The 22,725-nt window shown below is 33.8% G+C and overlaps 1 protein-coding gene across 1 annotated transcript in view; it reads left to right on the top strand.

Annotated features, from left to right (window-relative positions):
- LOC111043364 overlaps positions 1–22,498 on the top strand; it is a 41,274-nt gene extending 18,776 nt beyond the window's left edge. The window contains exons 8-17 of the mRNA XM_039419879.1: positions 108–316; positions 1,020–1,184; positions 2,176–2,354; positions 3,470–3,612; positions 4,208–4,350; positions 6,278–6,583; positions 10,887–11,027; positions 12,336–12,490; positions 14,624–14,861; positions 21,419–22,498. Coding sequence (XP_039275813.1) covers positions 108–316; positions 1,020–1,184; positions 2,176–2,354; positions 3,470–3,612; positions 4,208–4,350; positions 6,278–6,583; positions 10,887–11,027; positions 12,336–12,490; positions 14,624–14,861; positions 21,419–21,561 — 1,822 coding nt within the window. The 3' untranslated portion in view covers positions 21,562–22,498. The remainder of the gene's footprint in view (positions 1–107; positions 317–1,019; positions 1,185–2,175; positions 2,355–3,469; positions 3,613–4,207; positions 4,351–6,277; positions 6,584–10,886; positions 11,028–12,335; positions 12,491–14,623; positions 14,862–21,418) is intronic.
- The last annotated feature ends 227 nt before the right edge of the window (positions 22,499–22,725 follow it).

Below are 22,725 nucleotides of genomic sequence, written 5' to 3'. Positions count from 1 at the left end.
TTTTAACTAAAAGGATTATGGATTCCGTATACTACTCATGCAGAATTCAAACCCATGGAAAATGTCTAATAATATTCAACATAATATGTTTTATTACTATATTATAGTAATTTATTGGAAAGAGAATGTCTATTCTCCAGGTACGGTTCGGTGAAAGCAGGAGTGGTTATAGCTGGGATTGCGGCGGGTCTACAGCCTCAGACAGTCAGCAAATCGAATCTGATTGAAAAGCGCTCAATGAGTCAGATGAGCCCCTCCTACCCCACAGACTCGGGTGCCCTTGGAGTCAGTAACACTTGGGCAGCCACTCTGTCAGGTGCGTGTATCTGCATTCTAATTAGATGATGCTTCAACAAAAAACACTAATTACAATGAATGCTTTCCAAGTTGAACTATGTTTTCCAGAGTTAGAATCAAGTATTCAATGAACTATTGATTTTCCATTTTTTGAGCTGATAAACAACAGCTAACAATGATAATCTAACAATGGCACTTCAAATCATGGAAATATTGGATGGGAGGTTAAAATTATTGACTGAACGAGTGAGGTGTATGTTTTAACTCGGATTTTCTTTTGTCTGTACGTATGTAACGCGATTACGGCTAAACGCGTTGATAGAATTCTATGAGATTTGTCAGGAATATTCCTTTTTCAACTTCGCGTCAATGTATACACAAGGTTTTTTGAATTTTTGCTTTTTAAGGATAATATGAAAAGAAAAGGAATTACTCCATACTCTGATATCACTATATAATCATCTACTTTGAAGATAGGATTAGACCCGCCGCAAAGTAGACCCACGCTAATCCAAGAAAAGCAACCCACACCGTGGGATGTTTTGTAAACCATTGCTAGGCTTCTCCAGACATCTGTGTCACGGCGTGGGTGGCTTTTCGTTGATTAGCGTGGGTCTACTTTGCGGCGGGCCTTAATCATTTATGTATCTCTGTTTTGAATAGAAGCAGTGAGTTTCTCGCTTGATAAATTGAAAACTCCACGGTTTGATTTCCATTTTCAGGTGAAATAGCAGAGGTTGTCATTTTGGAAGGGCCAACAGACTTGAATAATATGAGGGTTGGCGTGACGGGGGGCTGGAATAGCACCCTTGTGCCAAAATATTACTTACTGAATGATGGAAAAGATGGTGCTGTCACTGAGACTGACATTCGAGGAGGAGTGGATGGTAAGAGAATCCATTAAACATCTTACAAATCACTTTCATCACGAAATTCAGTGCAAATGAGTTGTTGGTGCAATATTCAGTGGCTCATCAGTGGAATTAAATTTATGTATTATCTTTTTCCTGGCAATGAACGTTTTCCAGCAAATTTGTAAGCACATAAACGCCTTGTATGATTTAAGATACTACAAAAATAGCATTTTTTCTATACCGGTATAAATAGATAGATGCCTTTTTATTTTCACTTTATGGACTAACGCTAAATGGACTAGCAAATGATGGCGGTCAAACAAACTTATGTTCTCCTGACCGAAAACAGCTCAGCATCTCAAAGAAATTGGAAATATACAGTGTATATGTAGGCATTTGAGACTCATGAGCTATGTGTATCTGCCGTATGCTAAATGATACAATGAAATAATAATAATTTATAACATTAAAAGTGATGTGGGCGAAGTTGAGGCAATAATAGCCCCCTTTTCCATTTAACCCACGAATAAGTGTATACGAACTAGTTTAGTTCCAGTGCACTCGTTCTAAAAAATCTGGGATGTTGGGTATTCTCACGAATAAGTGTATACGAACTAGTTTAGTTCCAGTGCACTCGTTCTAAAAAATCTGGGATGTTGGGTATTCTGAAAACTAAATATCAAATATAAGAAGGTACTGTATGTGAGACGATTCCTCAATTTTCTGTTTAAAGAGACAATATGATTCAATAAGATTCTAAGCTTCATAATATGAAGGATTTCACACTAAGAGGACTAATATAAAAAATAGACAGCTACTCCTTTTCAATTATAATAGAGTAGAATAGAATATTTTATTTCGCCAAATACAAGATACATAAGACAAAATATAATCAGATAATATCTGCAGGCTTCTTCAGTTTCAGTCTCCTCATTTTCAACGAGGGAAAATAGGTTAACTAGATTTTACTTGGCCTGGGTTTCATTCAACCAAGTTATATTATAAAAATATTTTTCTTCAATAGGTTACATAATGGGAAATAATATCAGAGCTCTAAACGATTTCACTGGAGGCTCACTGAAATTGTCGCAGCTTCTAGAAATGTATTACTCAGAGCAAGGAGTTTTTGACACATCTTTCAAAGGGTGCAAAAGAAAACAAAAGTTTGGTGAAGTGGTGTCTATGAATAAATTACAGCAAGAGGTAAGTTAAATTAATCTATTTACAACATCTGATACGATAATTAATCAACTAATATTTAAAATTAATCAACTAATATTTAAAATTAATCAACTCACTCTCTCTTTTAATATGAGAATATCTTTGATTGCAGAGTATTTTCAGCACTTTAAAAGGAACCCTCAGAAATCTCTGTGGATTTTAAAGAGTGATCGATACTAGTTCTTGAATTGTTGATAAATAATAATTGACATGAAGTAATTAATATTGGTTATAAAATGTGAAATAGTTTTCATTCAGGAAGAAAATACAGTAAATAAAATGTGAAATAAGAATATGATGATCAAAGAGATGTCTGAATCCTGACTATGACCCTTTATTGTGAAAGATCTATCAATGATTAATGGACAAAAAGAAAAAAGGATGATAAATAATTTAATTGCTTGTTATCTTTGTATTCAAACGTGTAAAACGTAACTCTGGTTTGCACAGGAATTTTTTGCCCATGCAGACCATTTTATAAAGATTTATTTGGCTTAGTGTATTCATGAGGTTGTTTTTATTCTTTGTTATTGTTTTATATTGAAAATGAGTAGGCCTACATAAGATTATTACTTTGTAAAGTGCATTTTTTGAAATAAATATCCTTTGTCTGTCTGTCTGTCAGTTTGCACATTATAGTTACTGCTGCACTACGGGTATGCAGACTTTAAGAGACTTCTATTGAATTCTTCAATGTTGTTTTCCATCACGAACTGCTTATTATTAAATCACTTTTTGCTTTTAGAAAAAACGACTAGCAGTCAGATATTTTACAATAAATGAATTAATCACTCACTGGACAACGAGATCTTTCGGCAGTTCCGCCATCTTCTATTGAAGTGGCGTATTTTATCAAGATTATTGATTATTTTTCAATGTCTCACTTTCTTCATTCGACTCAAGCTATTTATAATAATAATAATAATATTACTCAACATTAAGAAAATAAACTGTGGCATTTTTGACACTTGATTTAGACTCCCAAATAATGTTTCTCACTGTTGAGTAAATAATTAAATTGAGAGCTTGACTGTTTATCTGAGATCATTAGAGTTCATTTGTATTATTTAATATTATTATCAATAAAATAATTTATTATTGAAAATGTTTTGGCAGATGGTCTACGCGATGTGCAATGTGCCAGAACTGAGCAAGTTGGCCCCCTCTCCCTGCCTGCCGTCGATTTGATCGTTGTCATTGACTGTGGCTGGGAATTCCGTCTTATTTCAGATGTTTTGAGGTGAGAAACATTCAACAACTTTTATTCCATTGGATGCTGAGGATGAAATTCACATCAGCCAAAGGAAAGATATGATAAACAAGATTTTCAATAAAATAAATTTACAATCAAAATAAATAAACGGATAGAAAATCTTGAAAAAATAATAGATAATGTTGCAGTAGTTAAAGTGATAAGTCACTTAGTAATTGAGTAATATAATGAGTAATTGAGTGGTTTTGTAATTGAGTGATAAACATATCATATAAATTTAAAGTTTTTATTTACTGGGATAAGAGACGGATCATCCTTTAATGATGATATCGAGTGACCTGGCTGGCTCAGGACTGGAGTTAGTTTCATGTTGCACACCTGATCAATTATTACTTTCCAGTACTGATCCTCATTATTCGATCCTAGAAGCTTTTCAATTACTAATTTATTTCTTATCTGAGCTAATCACGAGACTTGACCATCCAACTCCAATGACGAATTACATTCATTATTTTTGCAAATAATTATGGATTTTTTTGCTGAGGGTATAATAAATTATAAGTATATTTATTCAGAGATATTTAATAACGAGATTAACTTTTAAATGTTTTATTGATTGCAGTTACCTAGTTGAGCAGGTGGATGTGAGTGCATATGGCTCGAAAATTACATTGGTTAATGGAAAAGACGGATCAATAATGGTCAATACAACGGAGAATATTGTCGATTTCTATCAAAATTTCAACAGTTCCATGTACAGCATGTGTAAGTAGTTACAACTGTTATTGAATAGAATATTATTTCGGAAAGAAAAACATTTCAAAAAGAAAGAAGGCTACTAACAATCTGACATGAACTTGCTGTTAGTCTGCTAGTATGGTACGGTAGTTATTTCGAGTGTAAAATAATAATAATTTTTTTTTATTCTTTATTCAGATTTCTCTCACATTACATGAATGATAAGTTTCACAAATTGAATTAATCATTATACATATATCTATCATACATGAAGTGAGAATCTATTAAAATTTTCTTATTATATAATAATAATAATAAATAAATTTATTTCCTTAAAAAAAATACAAACAAGCAATTAAAACATAAAAAGTACAAAATATCTAAAATACAATACAATAGATATTCAATAGATATTGAAAGTAAACTCGTATGGCTTTTGATGGTGCGAAGTCCCTTGCGGGAAGGTTCCACATCGCCTGAATATCAAATATCATATACAAACAAATATGGAATTTAATTCTATTGGAAATTAACCTACTCAACCATGGGAAATCCATGTACTAGAGTCGGTGTAAATGCCTTTAATAAGATAAACAAAACCGCCCTCTTTGTAGATTTGGGCTACATTGAAGCAAGTGTAAACAGTAAACCTGAAAAATTAGTCGATTCATAAGTCTCCAGCTTCAAGTCACAAAAGACTTGAACCTTGACAAGACAAATTAAGGCTGTTTTGTACACTTTTTTCAAATTGGATAATCTTTTTCAATATAATTGTTAAGATAAGAGTGAGAAAAAGTGGCAAGTGAAATTTTTAAGTGGTCTAATTAGCGAGTTATGAGTTGTTGAAAGTGCTAACTCAGTTTTCTTTCCAGATCATAAACGGTTTTGAATTTTCCATTGGAGTTTTTTTTAATACATTCAGTATATCATTGGCTTTGTTCTATAATATGCTTTTCTCACGATTTTTGCCAAAATAAACAAGTTATCGAATTTAAGAAAATGTTACTTTTTTATTTATGAACGATATCGGGAATAAAATGTTTTAGTTTGGAAAGATATATTTTTATAGATATTATAGATATTTATTTAGATATAGATATATTTTAAAGGTATATATGTTTTGAATTTTAAAGAGAAGTTCTGTTAATGTAGTCGAAACCGTTTGTGTTTTGGAAAGAAAACGGAATCTGGAAAGTTAGCACTTCAACAACCCATAACTCGCTTATTAGACCACTTAAAAATTTCAGTTGCCACTTTTTCTCACTCTTATAATGATCTTAACAATTATATTGAAAAATATTATCCAATTTAAGTAAAAAAAATGTACCGAACAGCTTTGAATTGAATTGAGTTTAATTCGCCAAATTAAAATGCAAAATAATAAACAAGTTATCGAATTTACAAAAAATGTTACTTTTTTATTTTTGAACGATATGGGGAATAATTCGTTGTTGGTTATCCATATTGTTTTCACTATTATTATTACTATCGTATTTAAATATAACTTTAAAGTGAAAAAACACTCACTTTCTTTGGTGTGACGAAGACCGTTTCGTGCTGGTATTGCACATTCTCAAGCCAGGCAGAAACTCAAATCTATTTAATTGCGAATAATTCCCAATTTTCAAATTTTTCGCCTTAATAACGTTGACTACACAATAGGTTTAGGTTGAAAGTGATCCGATAACACAGGAGTAATCTGCTCAAAATTTTTATGATGAGGGTGTTTGAACTAAAGTGATTCCTTTTTTCTTAAATATTAAAGTGCAAGAAGGTTCCACCTCGCCTGAATATATCATTTAAGCCATCAATGGGCCATACTACAGCCGGGACCGACAGTTTAACGTGTCCATCCGACAACACAGGAGTGATTTGCTCAAAAACTTTTTATGATGAGCGTGTTTGAACTAAAGTGATTCCTTTTTCTAAATATTAAAGTGGTTCCTGGTTGTAGGTTATTCTAGAGGATTCGACATGGCACGCACGTTGCGAGAGCTGAAGATGAGGATCGAAATCGAGATGAACGTGCAGCGACGATCGCTGGTGGGCAGATACCAGCAGAGCTACGAGGACAGCTACCACAGCAGTCGCAGCGACTACTACAGTCAGCGGCAGACGACGTCGTTCAGGTCGCAGGAGGCAGGCGGTGCCGATTTGGCCAAAGTCGTGCTTTTCGTGCCACAGCCGACGGCCGGGTCGGGCGACGGGGAGGGCTACTATGTCAGGAGCGAGATCAATTACTACAGGAGGGCCTTACCAGGTAACATTTCCAAATTTCTATCCAAATTTGTGAAAGGAACAGTTTTGGGTTTTAAGCCTGTTGTTCCTTTCCCAATCATTCATAGTTGAGAATTATATTGTATCTATCAATGTAAAAATAATGCATGTTTTTAAAATTAAATTCATGATCATTCAAGATCAAGGGTTTTGTAGGATACGGTTCATATTTTTTTCATTGTTTATACACTCTATAGGCTATATCGTGGCTTCAAAATTATAATTCACTAGCATGTAACCCGTGCTCCGCAAGGGTCTAATTGAAAACTTGACCTACTGAGATATTAAAGAATTTAAAATAGGCCTATAACCATACTCGGTAAATTGAGAATCTTTATACAAAATGCCAAGTTAATCAGTCCAGTAGTTCAGACGTGATGATGCGTCATTCGTGAATTTCGTATCCCGTGTTGAAAAGTCACTTCTTGTTGTTTATTTTTCATACACTCTATATATATTATTGTGCTACTATCGATAGCCAACTTGAAAATTAGTCGAAAGCGAGGTAAACTCTTGAGCTCTTCGTCTACTTGCTCTTTACATAAAGTACTTGAAATTAAAAATAATCATATAATGAGTAATTCATTAAATTCAATGGATAATTTGCCAATATAATGGTTTCTGTATGGGCGCCACCCTGAAACTCTCACTCTGGGTCGTCATCCTATGAAACATGCCATTTCCCACATGCCATTCAAACTACACATTCACAATTATGCATTCATGCATGCGTTCTAACAATGGGCCTGTCCTTTCTGATCCTCTGGTTGTCTTAATACCTGGAAATGCTAAATAGGTCTCCTCAAAATTGAGGAGAAGGCTTCGAAATTAATGACCACCCTGAAATTGAATGTTGGAGAGGTCATTCACCCACGGTAGGGTAGCATATTTGGTGCACTCTTCTGTTTCTACGTCGACTTTTCAGCCGCGTTCGACACGGTAGACAGGCGAGCACTTTTCTACAAGCTCTCATGCATGGGGATATCATCGAAGCTCATAAATGCTATTAGAAATATTTATTGCGGAAATAATGGAACCTTTGCACGAGTATGGAGTAAGAATGGGCTTACGGAAGAGTTCAGTGCAGGAGTAGGCTTAAAACAGGGCTGTCAAATGAGCCCGCTTCTATTCTCTCTTTTTTTGAATGATTTGGAGGGAGAATTGGGAGGAGGAGCACGAATAGGTAATATTCGAATAAAACTGCTCATATGTACGCGGACGATATCGTGTTACTTGCTGAATCGGAAAGAGAACTCCAAGATATGATTTCCAGTTTAGAAGTTTACTGCAAGCGGTGGAATCTGAGAGTGAACTTGAATAAGTCAAAAGTTATGGTTTTTAAAAAAGGTGGAAGAGAAGGAAGACAGGAAAAGTGGTATTTCGAGGGAAATAGGATAGAGAAGGTGAATGAATATAGGTACTTGGGAGTATTAATCACACCGTCGCTTATTATGACCCCACATCTTGAAGAAAAACTTAGTAGTGCTAAAGCAGGTCTAAATGCTGGCTGGGAGCAGTTGATAACAATAAGAGGGTTCCATTATCAGCCAAATGGATTTTATATAGGACTGTGTCAAGGGCAATAATGGTATACGGTGCTCAGGTGTGGGGATACAGAAGGTATGAGCAGGTGGAGAAATTATGGCGTTTTTTCATTAAGAGAATGTTTAATCTGCCCTACAATACACCGAGTTATATTTTATTTTTGGAAACTGGAGAGCCGCCACTCTTTGATTACACACTCCGATTGCACTTTAACTATATAAATAAGGTCATGACAATGCAAGATTGGCGCTTGCCAAAATTACTGGCAATGGAAGTTGTTGAAAGTAAAGTATTTTGGTACAAGAGCTGGCTTGATATGGGGCAAGGACTGAGTGCTGATGTTGATCTGAGTCTGAACAATTTGCTCAACTGGAAAGATGAACTTAATAAGCTTTGGAAGTTGAGTAAGTTAAAAAATATGGAAGAGTTCAGAAGTGCAGCAAACACAGCCATATTCCACACAATTTATAAAAAGCTCGTAAGTGTGAATTTGCTAGATAACGGTTATCTGAAGGAGGAATATACACTGCCAGACATCAGTTGGATAATGAAAGTGAGAGGGGAAATGCTCTACCTGAATGACAGACCATGGACCGAAGGAAGAAGTGGAATATGCTCACTGTGTAACTCGGGCGAAAGAGAAGATACGTTTCATTTTGTAGCAAGGTGTCTAGTCTTAGGAGAGTGGAGACGAGAGTGGCTGGGTAGTTCAACTCTATCTGAGAATGAGTATTTAGAAGTTGTTAATGGAGGAAATTGGAAAGGGCTAGTCGAGTTTTGTAAAAGAGCTTGGAAGTATCGATGGTTCTTGATAGAGAATTTTAACTATTGAAATTGAAATAAAATAAAATATATTGTTTTGAAGATTGTTAGTATTTGGTATATGATAAAAATTCGTGCGTATTTTGTAGCTGTAATCTGTAGCTGTAATTAATGTGTGTAATAATGTTCAGCATTCATCGTTTCAGTCAATACTTTGGTTCTAGTCTTATATATCTGTGGATCTTGACAAAATTATAAAATGAAAGCTCATCCTCGATAATGTTTGCTTCACATTGTACAACTCACCTAAACGTTTATTTACAAAATTATGGTTAAGAAAAAACGGTTCAAATTTTGATCCTATTAAAATGAAAAAAAAAATTATTTACTCATGTTTAATGACCTATTATGTATTCATGTATTTTGTCCATAATGTTAATCTAAGTTTGAATGTTCAATTTATCTACAATAATTTTGTTGAAAAATAACTCAACTCGAGCTGACGGCGAAAGCCAAGCTTTGTATGCTAGAATAATACTGTATAATATTGTATTGTTATGAATAAGTGAAAAAATAAAGCATTATTATTATTATTATTATATATTATTGTGGCTTCAAATTATAATTCACTAGCATGTAACCTGTGTTCCGCAAGGGACCAACTATAAAAAAGATTGACAAACTGAAAACTTGACCTACTTAAATATTGAAGAATTTAAAATAGGCCTATCCTAGGTAAATTAAGAATCTACATGCAAAATTTCAAGTTGATCAGCCCAGTGACTTTACTAGAAGGTAATCCATTCTCCGCAACGGACTAATTAAAAACTTAGCCCACTGAAATATAAAATAATTTAATAAAGTTAATCAGCCCAGTAGTTCAGACGTGATGCTGCGCCATTCGTGAATTTCCTATACCGTACGTTTAAAAGCAAATTCTTTCCTTTATCTTTAATACAATAAAGAATGAGATTGAATGAGTGATTCAGTGAATGAGTGGTTCACTCATTGAATGAGTGAATCAATGCCATTTCGCTTTTATATTTTGCTAAATGAACTTTTCAGTGAATTCAATCACCGTGTAAAAACAATATTGCAAATAAGGCACAATTAAATTAATTAAGGTTGTTGAATTTTTTGAACATTTCTAATCATAACTCTTTGCTTGTACAGTATTATTATTTTGAATTTCAATTCAAAGATTACTAGAGAGCCTATACCAACGTAAACAAAAAGCGTACTACAATAGGGAATAAACAAATTTAGAAATTTCATGGGAAATAGGGAGAATTCAAGAACTTTCGGAACAGTTTTCAGGTTGTTTTTTTTGGGGGGGTGTGTTTCACTTTAGACTATTACAAAATTATTTTGGTAGAGTTCATTCACAAATAATATAGCATTCCGATTTCCAATGTTAATTCTCAATATTTGCTAACAGTATTTGATTCTCAGTATTTATTAAAATCTATACTTCAAATGCTTCAGCTTGTATATGTCTCTAGTTCGTTTTCATCTGTATGGTTTTAATCAAATTTCACAGTCGTGTTTTCTATTTATGGCTTAATTATATCATAGAGAAACAATAGCGTAAGTAGAAATCCCATGGTATAGGGCGTTTGTGCCGCAACTTTTACTGTTATCTCAAGCTGATTACTGTTGATTATTGTCGAATTTTACTGTTTTGTTGGGGTGAGAGTGTATGAACGGCACAATATGAGAGACTACCAGTGTCACACAGCTTCACGGGAAAGAACTACGTGGACTATCGGCTTGAGATAACAGTAAAAGTTGTGACATAAATGCCCTATACCATGGGATATCTACTTGCGCTATTGTTTCTCTATGATTATTTTCAAGATTGTACTTTGTTTTCCTTTTCTAATAAAGAATAACTAATTTCCCGCCTAATAAAGATTTTTTCATTTTCTAATAATTCTATGGAAATACTGTAATAATTTAAATTATTTTTTATATTTCAGATGTTACTTTACTCTTCTTTGCACCAAACTCGAAACAACGTTTCTCGGATTATGCGGAGAATGTTAACAAAGATGTGTTTGTTTTAACGCCTAATGATGTTGCCAACTCGGTGAATCCTCTGGTTGATAGGATAAGTGAAGGTAACGTATTTTTAGAAAAAAAACATTAATATAAAGTACACTTTTAAAAGCAGATGATCTATCTTGTAGATAGCACGTTGGTATTATATATAGGTACTTGACGAGGGGAACAATAATATGTCATCACATTGGCGAAATTTACTCCTATTCTTCAGTTATAAGCACTTGAAGATGAGTGATTTCTCTGATTTGAGAGTGGGAGAAAGATTTTATGTTTCAGTGAATAACTCACTCTGTATTGTAGTGAAACGTCTCATATTATGTAGCACGACACTTGTTAGATCAACCTCTATCCATAGCCCTCTAATATCAACCAAATCTGGGAGAGTTGCATTTTCATGAAATGCATGAATTTTTGAAAAAATGGTAAAAATTAAAATTGTTCAAACTCTGAGGAATGATAGTACTGTATCAGTTTTGAAAGCAAACAATATGATATTGTTTCTTGTTTGGAATTGAGGTTTCTAGAAGCTGGTGGATAACGATTGATTAAGTTCCTATTGTTTTGGTTCTAGAATAGCTTAAGCATTGAGTTTTAAAATATCATAATATGATGATAACAATGTATTTTTTATATAATTTACGGTACCTATAATATAAACCTACGATGATAAAGGAATTCGTCTCTAAATATAATTGAAAATGAATGAATGAATTCAATTGAAGTGTATTCAAGTATAATCTACTGATTCCTCAAAGATTAGTGTACAATAATACAATTGCATATATAATTGAAATATACAATTATATAAATAGATATATACAATTATATATGTAATTGAATATATATGCCTTCATTTATATTCACTTCAGGATAATTTTTTTTCAAGTTTCATATATTTTTTTTTATATTTTTTTTCAAGTTTCATTTTTTCAAGTTTCATTTTTTCAAGCCTTCATATATTCACTTCAGGATAATTTTTTCAAGTAGAAATAATATTGTGAATCGATTTGATAATCTTTTTCAAAGATATATTCTAAGTCTATAAATAATAATTTCTCCTTTTGTCTTCATTCTTCTTGAACTGTTGATATTAAAGATAATAAATTGTGATGTTATCTTACACTTTTACAACAGTACTTATGATTTTGTTGCTTGTCGGACGCGTTTCATGGCACTGAGCCACATCCTATGCTTCAGATTTATCTAGTATCTATCTAGCTACTCCTTGTACACTGAGGATGTGCCTCAGTGCCACCAAACGCGTCCGACAACCAACAAAATCGTGAGTACTGTTGTAAAAGTATAAGATAACATCACAATTTATTATAAATAATATACTGTACTTTGTTTTACTTTAATTTCAGTGCACAAGCCAATTATCAATCCGACGTGTGGCTCTAGTTGGGTTGGCGTTTCATACAACAGTAGGCAGACCACTGCTTATCTTCAGTCTTCAGGGATACATTACTACAGAGTTCATGCTAACTATTTCTACAAATCATCAAATGCCAGAATACGGGTGAGTGTGAGAGTGGAAAACAAAAACCATTTTCTGTCAAGACTTTATCAACTAATGTAAGTAGATGGTGGTCTAAATATTTATAATCCTCCTTTTTACTTACCGAACACTAAGAAAGTGAGCTGCACTAGTTGTTGAATCTATTATTTGCATTAGCTTCTTTTTGAATTGTTTCACTTTGGAAAACAAATTTCATGAGAGTTCAAAAGACTCAGATTATGGGAGTTCCAGATATTAATGGCAATGCTCTACTTTGCATAGCAAGCTCATGGCAGTAAATATTTGAAATACAGTACCGTACAATATTTTTAATATTCAGTAAGTATTTAAAATATTTCAAGCTATCTGTAACCATACAAATAACAGATTGCTAGAGTTTTCAAAAAATTCATGATTGAATGAATGAATGAATTTATTTGCCAAAAACAAAATACAAAAAAGCTTTACAAAAAATAAATATAAGTATATGCTACTGCACTTAAATCAAGATACATACATTTATTTAATTGGATATAATAACGAAATGATATCCTTTACATTACAAACAATAGTTTTAAAATGAAGATTCAATTTATGATCACATGCATAAGTACAGTAGGTGAGGCAAAAACACCGGCAAAAGGAAGATTCCTTGTGCGCCAGTGTGAGTCGTGAATCAGCTTAATCAGGGATGTAATATATAAACTTGAATCTAGCGTATGAAGTGTTCGAAAATATAATTTATAATATGAAGTTGATTATTGTATAAAAGTCAACGATTGGAAATAATTCAAGTTTAGCCATGCCTCTATGGCTCTTTTTCTGTGATTATTGCTTATAGAAGAAAATAACTTGGAAAGCAAAAGAGAATTGAATAAAAAAATATGATTGGTTATTGAGATTACCTGTTTCAAAATTTCTTACATTGACTTAGTTTATTTAGTTGAACGTAGAAAAAACAACCAAAGATTAATAATTGCCAAGTCTAGTGGATATTTCTAAGATTTTCGGGCAATTCATTACAGTATACCACCTTTATCAGTCATAAATTATTTCAATTGAGCAATAACCTAACAAGATTCATTAATTCATTTCAATAGTGATGTGTAGAAAAACTTGATGTTACTTATACATTCATAGATGATGTTACGCCCTCCTATAGTAATTGATAAGTGCCCTATAATTTATATTTCCTTCACAGTTTTCAGAACAGAAAATGTGTCGACAGTTTGACTTTTTTATTCATTTACAACAATGTCGAAACACACGGAAAAATCACCAAAATTATTGTTCTGAGATAGAACCCTTGAAACTGTAAAATCGTAGACGAATAATGAAAGTTATTATGGTAAAATCATAGAGTAAAGATACCTTTCAATTATTTGTCTTTAGGTTATTATAATGACTATACTCTGTACAAATAACTTTTCACTTGGAATGGACATGCGCAGCAGAGAAGGCATAGAGCGGTAGGCATACAACGGCGTCGATGTTGTCGTTTTGAACCGGCCAGCGTTCTCTTTAATATTTCTAGTGAATATTCAAGCGATCATGTTAAACTTACGAAGTTTCCTCTCTGCAAACGCTGACTCGACTAATTCTAATCGACAGGGATACAGAGGCGCGATGTTGCCGTTTTGAAGCGGCCAGTGTTCTCCAACTTCTAGTGACTGTTCATGTGCTCATGCTACACATGCGAAGTTTCCTGTCTGAAAGCAGTCAGACGACTGATAAATTGGCAACTGCGCTTCCACCTATGACTCAATCCATTACTGTAATTGGCTGATTTCCCTACGTTTCTCTGCGCCGCCTATTACTCCAAGTCAGAAGTAATTTTGTACGGAGTATAGCAGGTAACCCAGCGTGCTCCGCAAGGGTTTAATTATTAAAAACTTGACGAACTGAAAACTTGAAGTACGGTACTAAATTTAAAGTAGGCCTATAACCGTCCTCGGTTAATTGAGAATTCATATGCCAAATTATAAGTTAAACAACCCAGTAGTTCAGACGTGATGATGCGTCATTCTTGAATTACCTTTCCCCTACAACATGCATAAGCCGATTCTTTCCTTTATTATATTATGGATTGATACCTAGATTATTTGTCTGTGGTATAAAGCAGTACGTTGATGTAAGTTGGCAATCCTGTTACAGATCCAATCGCAAGGAGTGCCGCTGAGCGTGTGCTATTCAAGGAGCAGCCCGTGGCCGAATGCGAATCGCACGCGGGGAAGCAGCGACTCTTCCTGCCGACAGGTCACCTCCGAGGCCTACGAGCTCAGAATTCCAGACGAAGTGTGCTCAGATGTGTACGCCTACCAGTGCTTGCCCTATTACATCTCTGTGGCGGCCCCGTCTTCCAAAATGGCAGCCAACAATTTCGCATGCAGAGGTGAGTTTTCAGATGGCGACAAATAACACTTCCCAAGACTCAATAGATGACGACTATCGATCGTTATTTTTCGTCACAAAGACAAACTAAAACGTAATGAAAACTTCATACGAAATAAAACCAGAGCCAAACTGAAAATTGAGAAATAGAAGAATTAAAAACTTGACAAAAACTAAAAACATGACTTACTGAAAACTTGTTGAATTGGAAACTTGACGAATTGAAAATAAGACAAACTAGGAACTTGAAATATTGAAAACTTGTGGAACTGAAAGTTTGACACACTGGAGACTTGCATACTTGACCAACTAAAACTTGACAAAATGAGCATTAGACAAACTAAAAACTTGACATAGGCCTACTGAAAATAGAAACTTTAAGAACTAAAAATTTGACATGGTGGAAAGTTGACATAATGAATGAAAAAACTCGATTAATTGAAAATACCTATCAATATAAGAACTTGACTAGCTGAAAACGTATCGTTTTGAACGATGGGTTGATTTGAAAACTAGTCAGAATAATGTAAATTTGAAATCTTATCGAAATGTAATTTAGATGATCGGGCACGATCAGATATTTTTTCTAAGGTCATTTTATTATTTGAAGAATGAAAACATTCACGTTTTTTTTTTGATCTACGTATGACGCCCTGTAAGGTGTCAGCGTTCCATCTCTGTCAATCTCCTTAACCATCTGTACAAAGACTACAAACAGTCAAGTACACAGATACAAAACAGGGCGGCATCTGTAAACCAAATAAACGTGACTGTTATCATTCTTAAAAATACAGTTCGGTCTAGTAGCCTACTCATAGTTCAATCACACAAAATTCTGGCGAGAGTTTGGAGTTTGGCGATAGAAGATGCTCATTTTTCAGCTAAAAAAAACAGCTCACATACTTCAATTCAATTGTAATGTGTGAAAAACACATTTCATCAAGCCATTATATTGTTGAAATATGTATCTTATTTGTTTATCTTCTTTTAAATGAGAAAAATACAACAATCTGTTCACCAATAAAAACGGTCGACAATGACTGTATTAAGTAGTTCACATGTTGTCTCATAGAGGACGCTGAGCACCCAAACGCTACACATAGACCACAGAAGAGGGAAATACAAATGGTTAGCCAGTGAAACGGGAAGATAAGTAACTAATTCTTTAAGAAAAGTAAATTTTATTATTTTATGGTTATCCTATACTATTAAACGAGCAGCTTCTGTCTATATGTTTAGATGTTTGGATGTTTATATGTTTGTATTTTACGGATCTCGAGAACGGCTCCAACGATTCTCACTAAATTCAGAACATAGTAGGTTTCAATTTCAATTCAATTCAATTTATTTATTCACACACACACACATAAGATACATCAATACATCAATATGAAATAAAAATTAATTACATCAATGAAAAAACATTACAGTATAAAATAAATAACATGAATATGAGAACACATTACAATATTAGAAGGCAATTTATACATGTTATGTGGTGAAGAAGGGTAGAGGATCAAAAGTTCTTCCAACTATGGCTATCCATGTCATAGGAAGGCTTTTGATCCTTGGAATTTTTGGAAAGGATTGGGAAAGGGATGCACTGTTAACTTATTATAGTTCTCAAAGGTAGAAGAAGTAGTTAATTTTGATCCAAGTATTGATATCTGTTTTTACTTTTTTTGTTATCTTGGCACAGCTAATAATTTGTTCAGGAATTTTATTTATAATTTTAGTGCTTAAATATATGAGTTGTCTTCTAATATTTTCAATGTTAGTATGATAGATTAGGTACTTATTTGAGGTGGGTCTTAAATTGTATTGATTATTGATAGTATTATTAGTGCAAATGAAATTATTTTTATATTTAAATATGTACTTCACTACATTAGTTACATACAACTGTCTAACTGTCAACACGTTAAACTCTTCAAAAGTCAGGTTGGTTGGGAAAAGTCTAGGCTTATTTAAGATTGTTTTAATGATTGATTTTTGAATTATGAAAAGCTCTTCCAAGTGGGAATTATAACAGCCCCCCCTTACTGAAATACCATACTGAAATGAACTGTACCAGTGCAAAGTATACCATTTTAAGATGACTTGAGTTTAGAATTTTTTTTGCTTCGTAGAATTTATAAGAAAGATAACTGATTCTTTTGCATAAAAATTTGATATGGATGTCCCACTTCAAATATTCATCTATTATGACGCCTAGATATTTTGTGCTTGTTACTCTTTTTATTATGGGACAAGTGCAGTTATTGAAGTTCATGTTGCAGTTTGAATGTAGTCTCAGATTCATATTTTCGTCGGGTTTACCAGTTGTATTGAGTGCAAAGGTGATGTAATTGGTTTTATCAATGTTCAAGCTCAAAGTGTTTTTGTCTAACCATTTTTTAATGAGAAAACAATTCTGTTCTGCAATTCATGAGCCTCGATCCACGATTTTCCATAGAAAACAGCTGCAGTGTCATCTGCGAATGATATAAGATTCATATAAGGTTTAAGGAATGATATAAGGTTTATAATATAAAGATTCGATCGCACTAGGTCTCATCCCTGAGAAAACCCGCTGAAGGACATTAAAAGGATAATTATTATCCATCCTTGGAAAAACAGATGATAATAATTATTTCGTCGGCTGTTGGTGATGGAAGTGAGTGAGCGAGTTCATGTGTGTGGGACTGTGTCAAAATTATGACAGCTGTTGAATTTTTGTAATCATTCAATCAGGTACTTAGTGCCGGTTGCAAAAAAGCCGGGTTATTTTCAATCCTGATTAATTCCAGTGGATCCATCTTTTTGAAATGGTCTATTTACTGTGATTAGATAGAACATGTCTGTATAAAACTATGAATGTTATTATAATTTCTTCTTTTTTAATAATTTTTTTATGCTTTTGTACTGCAGAGCAAAGCTCGGTCCCCGATATTGAATATCTATATAAATAAAAATCGAGCCTCAAATTTTGACGTTCAATAACTTTTTTATGTGTGCACCGAATTTGACGATTCTTTTTTAGCTGTGTTTGTTATGTTCAGGAGCAGGTTTATGGCCTAACAAATTGATGATCTGACTTCAGGTCTCTTTCCTACGGTCCTTCAAAGTTTACATTTAATCCTTATGGGAGAAGATTTATGAGCTGGCCATACACAGCAATAAAAATCAGCTGTTATAATCATTGCGTCATCCAACAGCCGTCGGTAGATCTGTTTTTCTATTTTCTTTCCACTGATTCACAAACTTTTAATTCTAATAATAATGCCGCGGTACAAACGACGTCCAAACTTGGGTCGTAGAACTCCAAATGCTGTAAATTTAGAATATCCACTGGAAAATCAGCAGCAAGAAGATAATTTATACTACTATTCAATTTCCCAGCAAGCTGCATTCAACTATAATTTATTATCTAAAAACCTGGTGTGGCGCACTCACACAACTTTCCTTGCCGTTATGAAAATTGATCACCTGACGCTAGTGTCCTCGCGCATCTCAAGTCTACTATTCAAAGATATGAGACAGCTGGTGATAGGTCAATAACGCTGGAAACACACGAGGTCTGCTATCTCTTCGTAGTGAATGATTCAATAGAACCAACATTTGCCGACAGTTTGCAATTTAATAATCACATTTTCTCGGATTTCAAGCTTATTTTCAATTTTAGGTGGAAATGTTACTGGACATTAATTGCAGAGATTTTCATGATCAATCTTCTCCACTTGAAATTTTTTGTTCAAATTGTATATGAAGGCTGATATTTGAGAATCTAAAATCAAACTTTGCATAGATAGGGCAAAGCTCCTGAAATTTTTACAGATATAGGACTTGTTGCAGTTGATAGAGCTTATCAATGACTATTCCAGTTATAAATTTGATCAAAATCGTTGGAGCCGTTTTCGAGAAAATCGCGAAAAAACCCTGTTTTTGACAACATTTTCGCCATTTTAGCCGCCATCTTGGATTGCATTTGATCGAAATTGTTAGTGTCGGATCCTTATAGTGTAAGGACCTTACGTTCCAAATTTCAAGTCAGTCATTCCGTTAACTGGGAGAGTACACACACACACACACACACAACACACACACACACACACACACACACAACACACACACACACACACACACACACACACACACACACACACAAGTGTGTGTGACTTCTTCCATTCAAACCAATAAGCAAGAAGCACCTGGATGCAAAATGCCGCATCGCGCCTCCTCAGGTGTGCATCCAGCTAAAGTTTGTCATGAGATGCATTAATTATTTGGCGGTACGAAGTTCGCCGGGCCAGCTAGTAAATAGAAAAAGGTAGCCATTTATATACAATAAGTGAAAAAAATAATTTTTGAATAGGCTATATCATTTACGAAATGTTCTCCATTGAAATCTATGCACTGCTGCAGCCGGGCCTGGAAGTTTCTTATGACATTTTGCAGCATTTTGACTGATATTCAATCAAATTTGTCCCGAATCCGTTGGTTTAGGGCTAAAACAGTTCTATGTGGATCGTTCTGAAGAACTCTTGTTTTAAAGTAACCTCATGGAAAAAGTCGCAGGCTGTCAAGTCTAGTAAGCGAGAGGGCCAAGGGATATCCCCGTTTCGGGAAATGACGCAACCTGGAGAAAAAGCATTCACAGCATTCATGGCAACTCTTGCAGTGTGGCTTGATGCCCAATCTTGTTGGATCATCGTGTGTACAATTCACTGGAAAACGGCCAAGTTGTGGCTTAAGAAAGTTCTGGATCATTACAACCTAACGCAAAGATTTAACAAAACTTTGATATCCTCAAAGAATTGCTGCAGCAGTGCATAGATTCCAATGGAGGACATTTGGCAAATGTTTTATTCAAAAAATAACTTTTCCAATTATTGTACAGAAAATGGCTCTTTTCTTTATATTCATAAGCATTACATTTTGAAATTAATTTTCAAAAAATCAGTTACTTATTTGAATCTTCCCATTTCACTGGCTAACTGTGTATTTTAAAGTGAGGTCCACGTTATAATAGCAGTATTACATCAACATTGGTGTTGCTATCCTTGTATATCATTCCAAAAAGCAGATAGTGAAGGAATATAATTAACGAACAAAATATTCAATCTCGATAACTAATTAGAAAAAAATGTGTGATAATTTGGTGAACGATTTCGATCAGAACATTTAATTTTTGACAAGAAATTTGGGGGTTCCACCCTATCAAGTTCCAATCCACTTGAGAAATATTTAAGAATGCATTGAAAACTGTCGAAAAGTAAAGAACTTGAAAGTAGCACCGCCATTATCCAAACAGAACTTGTGTATCGAGTTTAGACTTCCAAGCACAGTTATCCTTCATAATTCTGGCAGAATCTTGAAGCTCTCTCCATACAATCTCTCTAGACTCTAGCTGAACCTCTGTTCTAACCGATCTAAACGTTTTCGGTTCATTTGTTCTCGAAAGAGTTGGAAAACGCGAAAAACCGCTGGAAAACGCCGATTCAGGAAATAAATTTTGCGTTATTCTCAAGCATTCTTAACACAATATTTTTGCACTTTAGTTGAACCACTACACCAAATTTCAAACTTTTCTGTCAATCAATTCTCATAAAATAGAGAAAAACGACGATTTTGGGCGTATCTATGGAAAAATGTTGAAGCCTTTCTAACACAAAATTTCTAGATCCTAGCTGAAAATCTGAACCGAATTTGAACGTTTTATGTTCATTTGCTCTTGATGAACGCAAAGAAAACGTTAAGAAAACGCAAATGAACGCCGATATTGAAAGATAGGTGTATCTTTGATGTGATTTCAAAGTCCTTCAAGGACAACACCTTATAGAACATTGTACACCATTGTACAATCTATTGTATTTAATTTGAACATTTTCTCTCAATTGGTTCTTGAAAAATGTGGAAAACGCAGTAAACCTGCCTATCTTGGGCGTAATTCTGGAGTCGTCTCAAGACAAAATTTCTAGACCCTAATAGCTAAAGTTTTGTGCCAAATTTGAACATTATATCTGTCAATAAGTTCTTGAAAAATCTGAGAAAACGCAGCAAAAACGCTGAAGAAAGCTAGAAAAACTCAGTAAAACCGCCAATCTTGGGCGTATCTTTGGCGTAGTTATGGAATCGACTAAAGACAAAATTTCTAGACCCTAGCTAGACTTCTGTGCCAAATTTGAACATTACCTGTCAATAAGTTCTTGAAATATCGTAGAAAACGCAAAAAACCGCCGATTTTGAGCGGAACTTAGGCGTTATTCCAAAAATCTATAGCATTTTTACACCTCAGCTGAGCCTGTTTATCAAATGTGAACATTTTTTACATGTTAGTTCTTGAAAAAGCTGAGTAAACGCAGAAAAACGCTGAAAAACGTACATTTTTGACGTTTCTTGGATTTTTTTCAATTCCGTCCTTAGTGCGTCTCTAGAAGGCCAACTGAATACACATTCTAAATTTGAACGTATTTGGTTCAGTAGTTCAGTTGATTATGAATGGGTGAGTGAGTGAACGAATCTGTGCCATTTCGCTTTTATAAATATAGATAATTTAACACTCAAAATTTGTTTCAGAAAATGAATGCAGATATCCTGACATGGTGAAGTACACCATCAGTCATGAGGGGCTGACATGCTACAGCTGTGTTATCAAAGCCATTGCTAGCCCATTACTGATAGCATTCGCTCTCAGCATTCTACTCAAAATTGAAAATTGATTGTTCAAAAAATATCTCAGTTGAATTTCCTGATCGTAATTTTAATGATTTAAAGACTAAATAAAAAAATGAAAATAGACTGCTAGTTGACAGAAATCACAAGAATGGAATGATCACTCCGCTCAATATTGAATTATATAGTGAGATGAGTTCTGAAATTCATTCAACTTCGATAATTAGTATTACTGTATCCATCAGGTTATTGAGATTGTCAAGAATCTGCACAATCAAACACAACTAATATTAATTGATGAATTGACTAGCTAAGAGATTATTGCATCAGAAAGTGATCAAGTACCGCGTAAACAGCAATGAATTTGAATAGGGTAGGGCGTACAGTACTATGAAAAAGAATAACGAATAAAAAACTCACACAAGTACTGCATCTACAAACCAGTATTATGACATGAATCAAATCAAATTTATTCAATAAAAATAGACAAAAGGCAACAATGCACAATTTATGAAATATACAAATTAATATAATGCTTAGAAAAATTAATAAAAACAATATAAAAATATGAAGTTCCCTTTTTAAATGTTTCAAATGAAAGGGTATTGCATATTTTTATATTGCTTTTATTAATTTTAATAAAGTAGCCCATACAAGTAAAGAGATTTTATGCTTAGAAAAAGTATAATGCAGATTGAAATGATTGTCTCCGCGTTCGCATTGTATGCCAAAGTCAAATATAATTTGAAATAAGTTGTTTAAAAGCGAAGTATATAAACTTGTTTGCTAGCCGATATTCCTATCAATAATTGTTATAAAGTTATTATTGGGAAAAATCAACAGTACAGTAATGAGTTGTATTATCTTAGAGTTTGATAGATATTATTTCTAAGTTTAGTTTAGTTTATTCCTCATAGTTAAGACTCCAAATTTCAACACATTTGTGTTCACCTTTATAAGTTGTATTCAGGAGAAATAGTTTTACCCTCGGTAATAATATTGTATTCATCAGTAGTTATATGAATCCTTGTTCTAACTAAATCTAATAAAATACTTCTAAAATCAACATTTTTTTATATGTAATTATGAAGAAATAGAGTAGAATTGTTTTGCAAGCTTAGAATATCTGATAATTTAAGACATTTTTAAAATAAAACGAATTTACTTTAAGCAATTCGCCTGATTTTTCACCCAATTTTTCAATAATGCAT

This window comes from Nilaparvata lugens, chromosome 1, assembly GCF_014356525.2.
Source record: "Nilaparvata lugens isolate BPH chromosome 1, ASM1435652v1, whole genome shotgun sequence".
NCBI classification, from domain to species: domain Eukaryota; kingdom Metazoa; phylum Arthropoda; class Insecta; order Hemiptera; family Delphacidae; genus Nilaparvata; species Nilaparvata lugens.
The sequence above is the reverse complement of the archived record's forward strand: the minus strand, read 5'-3'. Positions and strand labels throughout refer to the sequence as shown.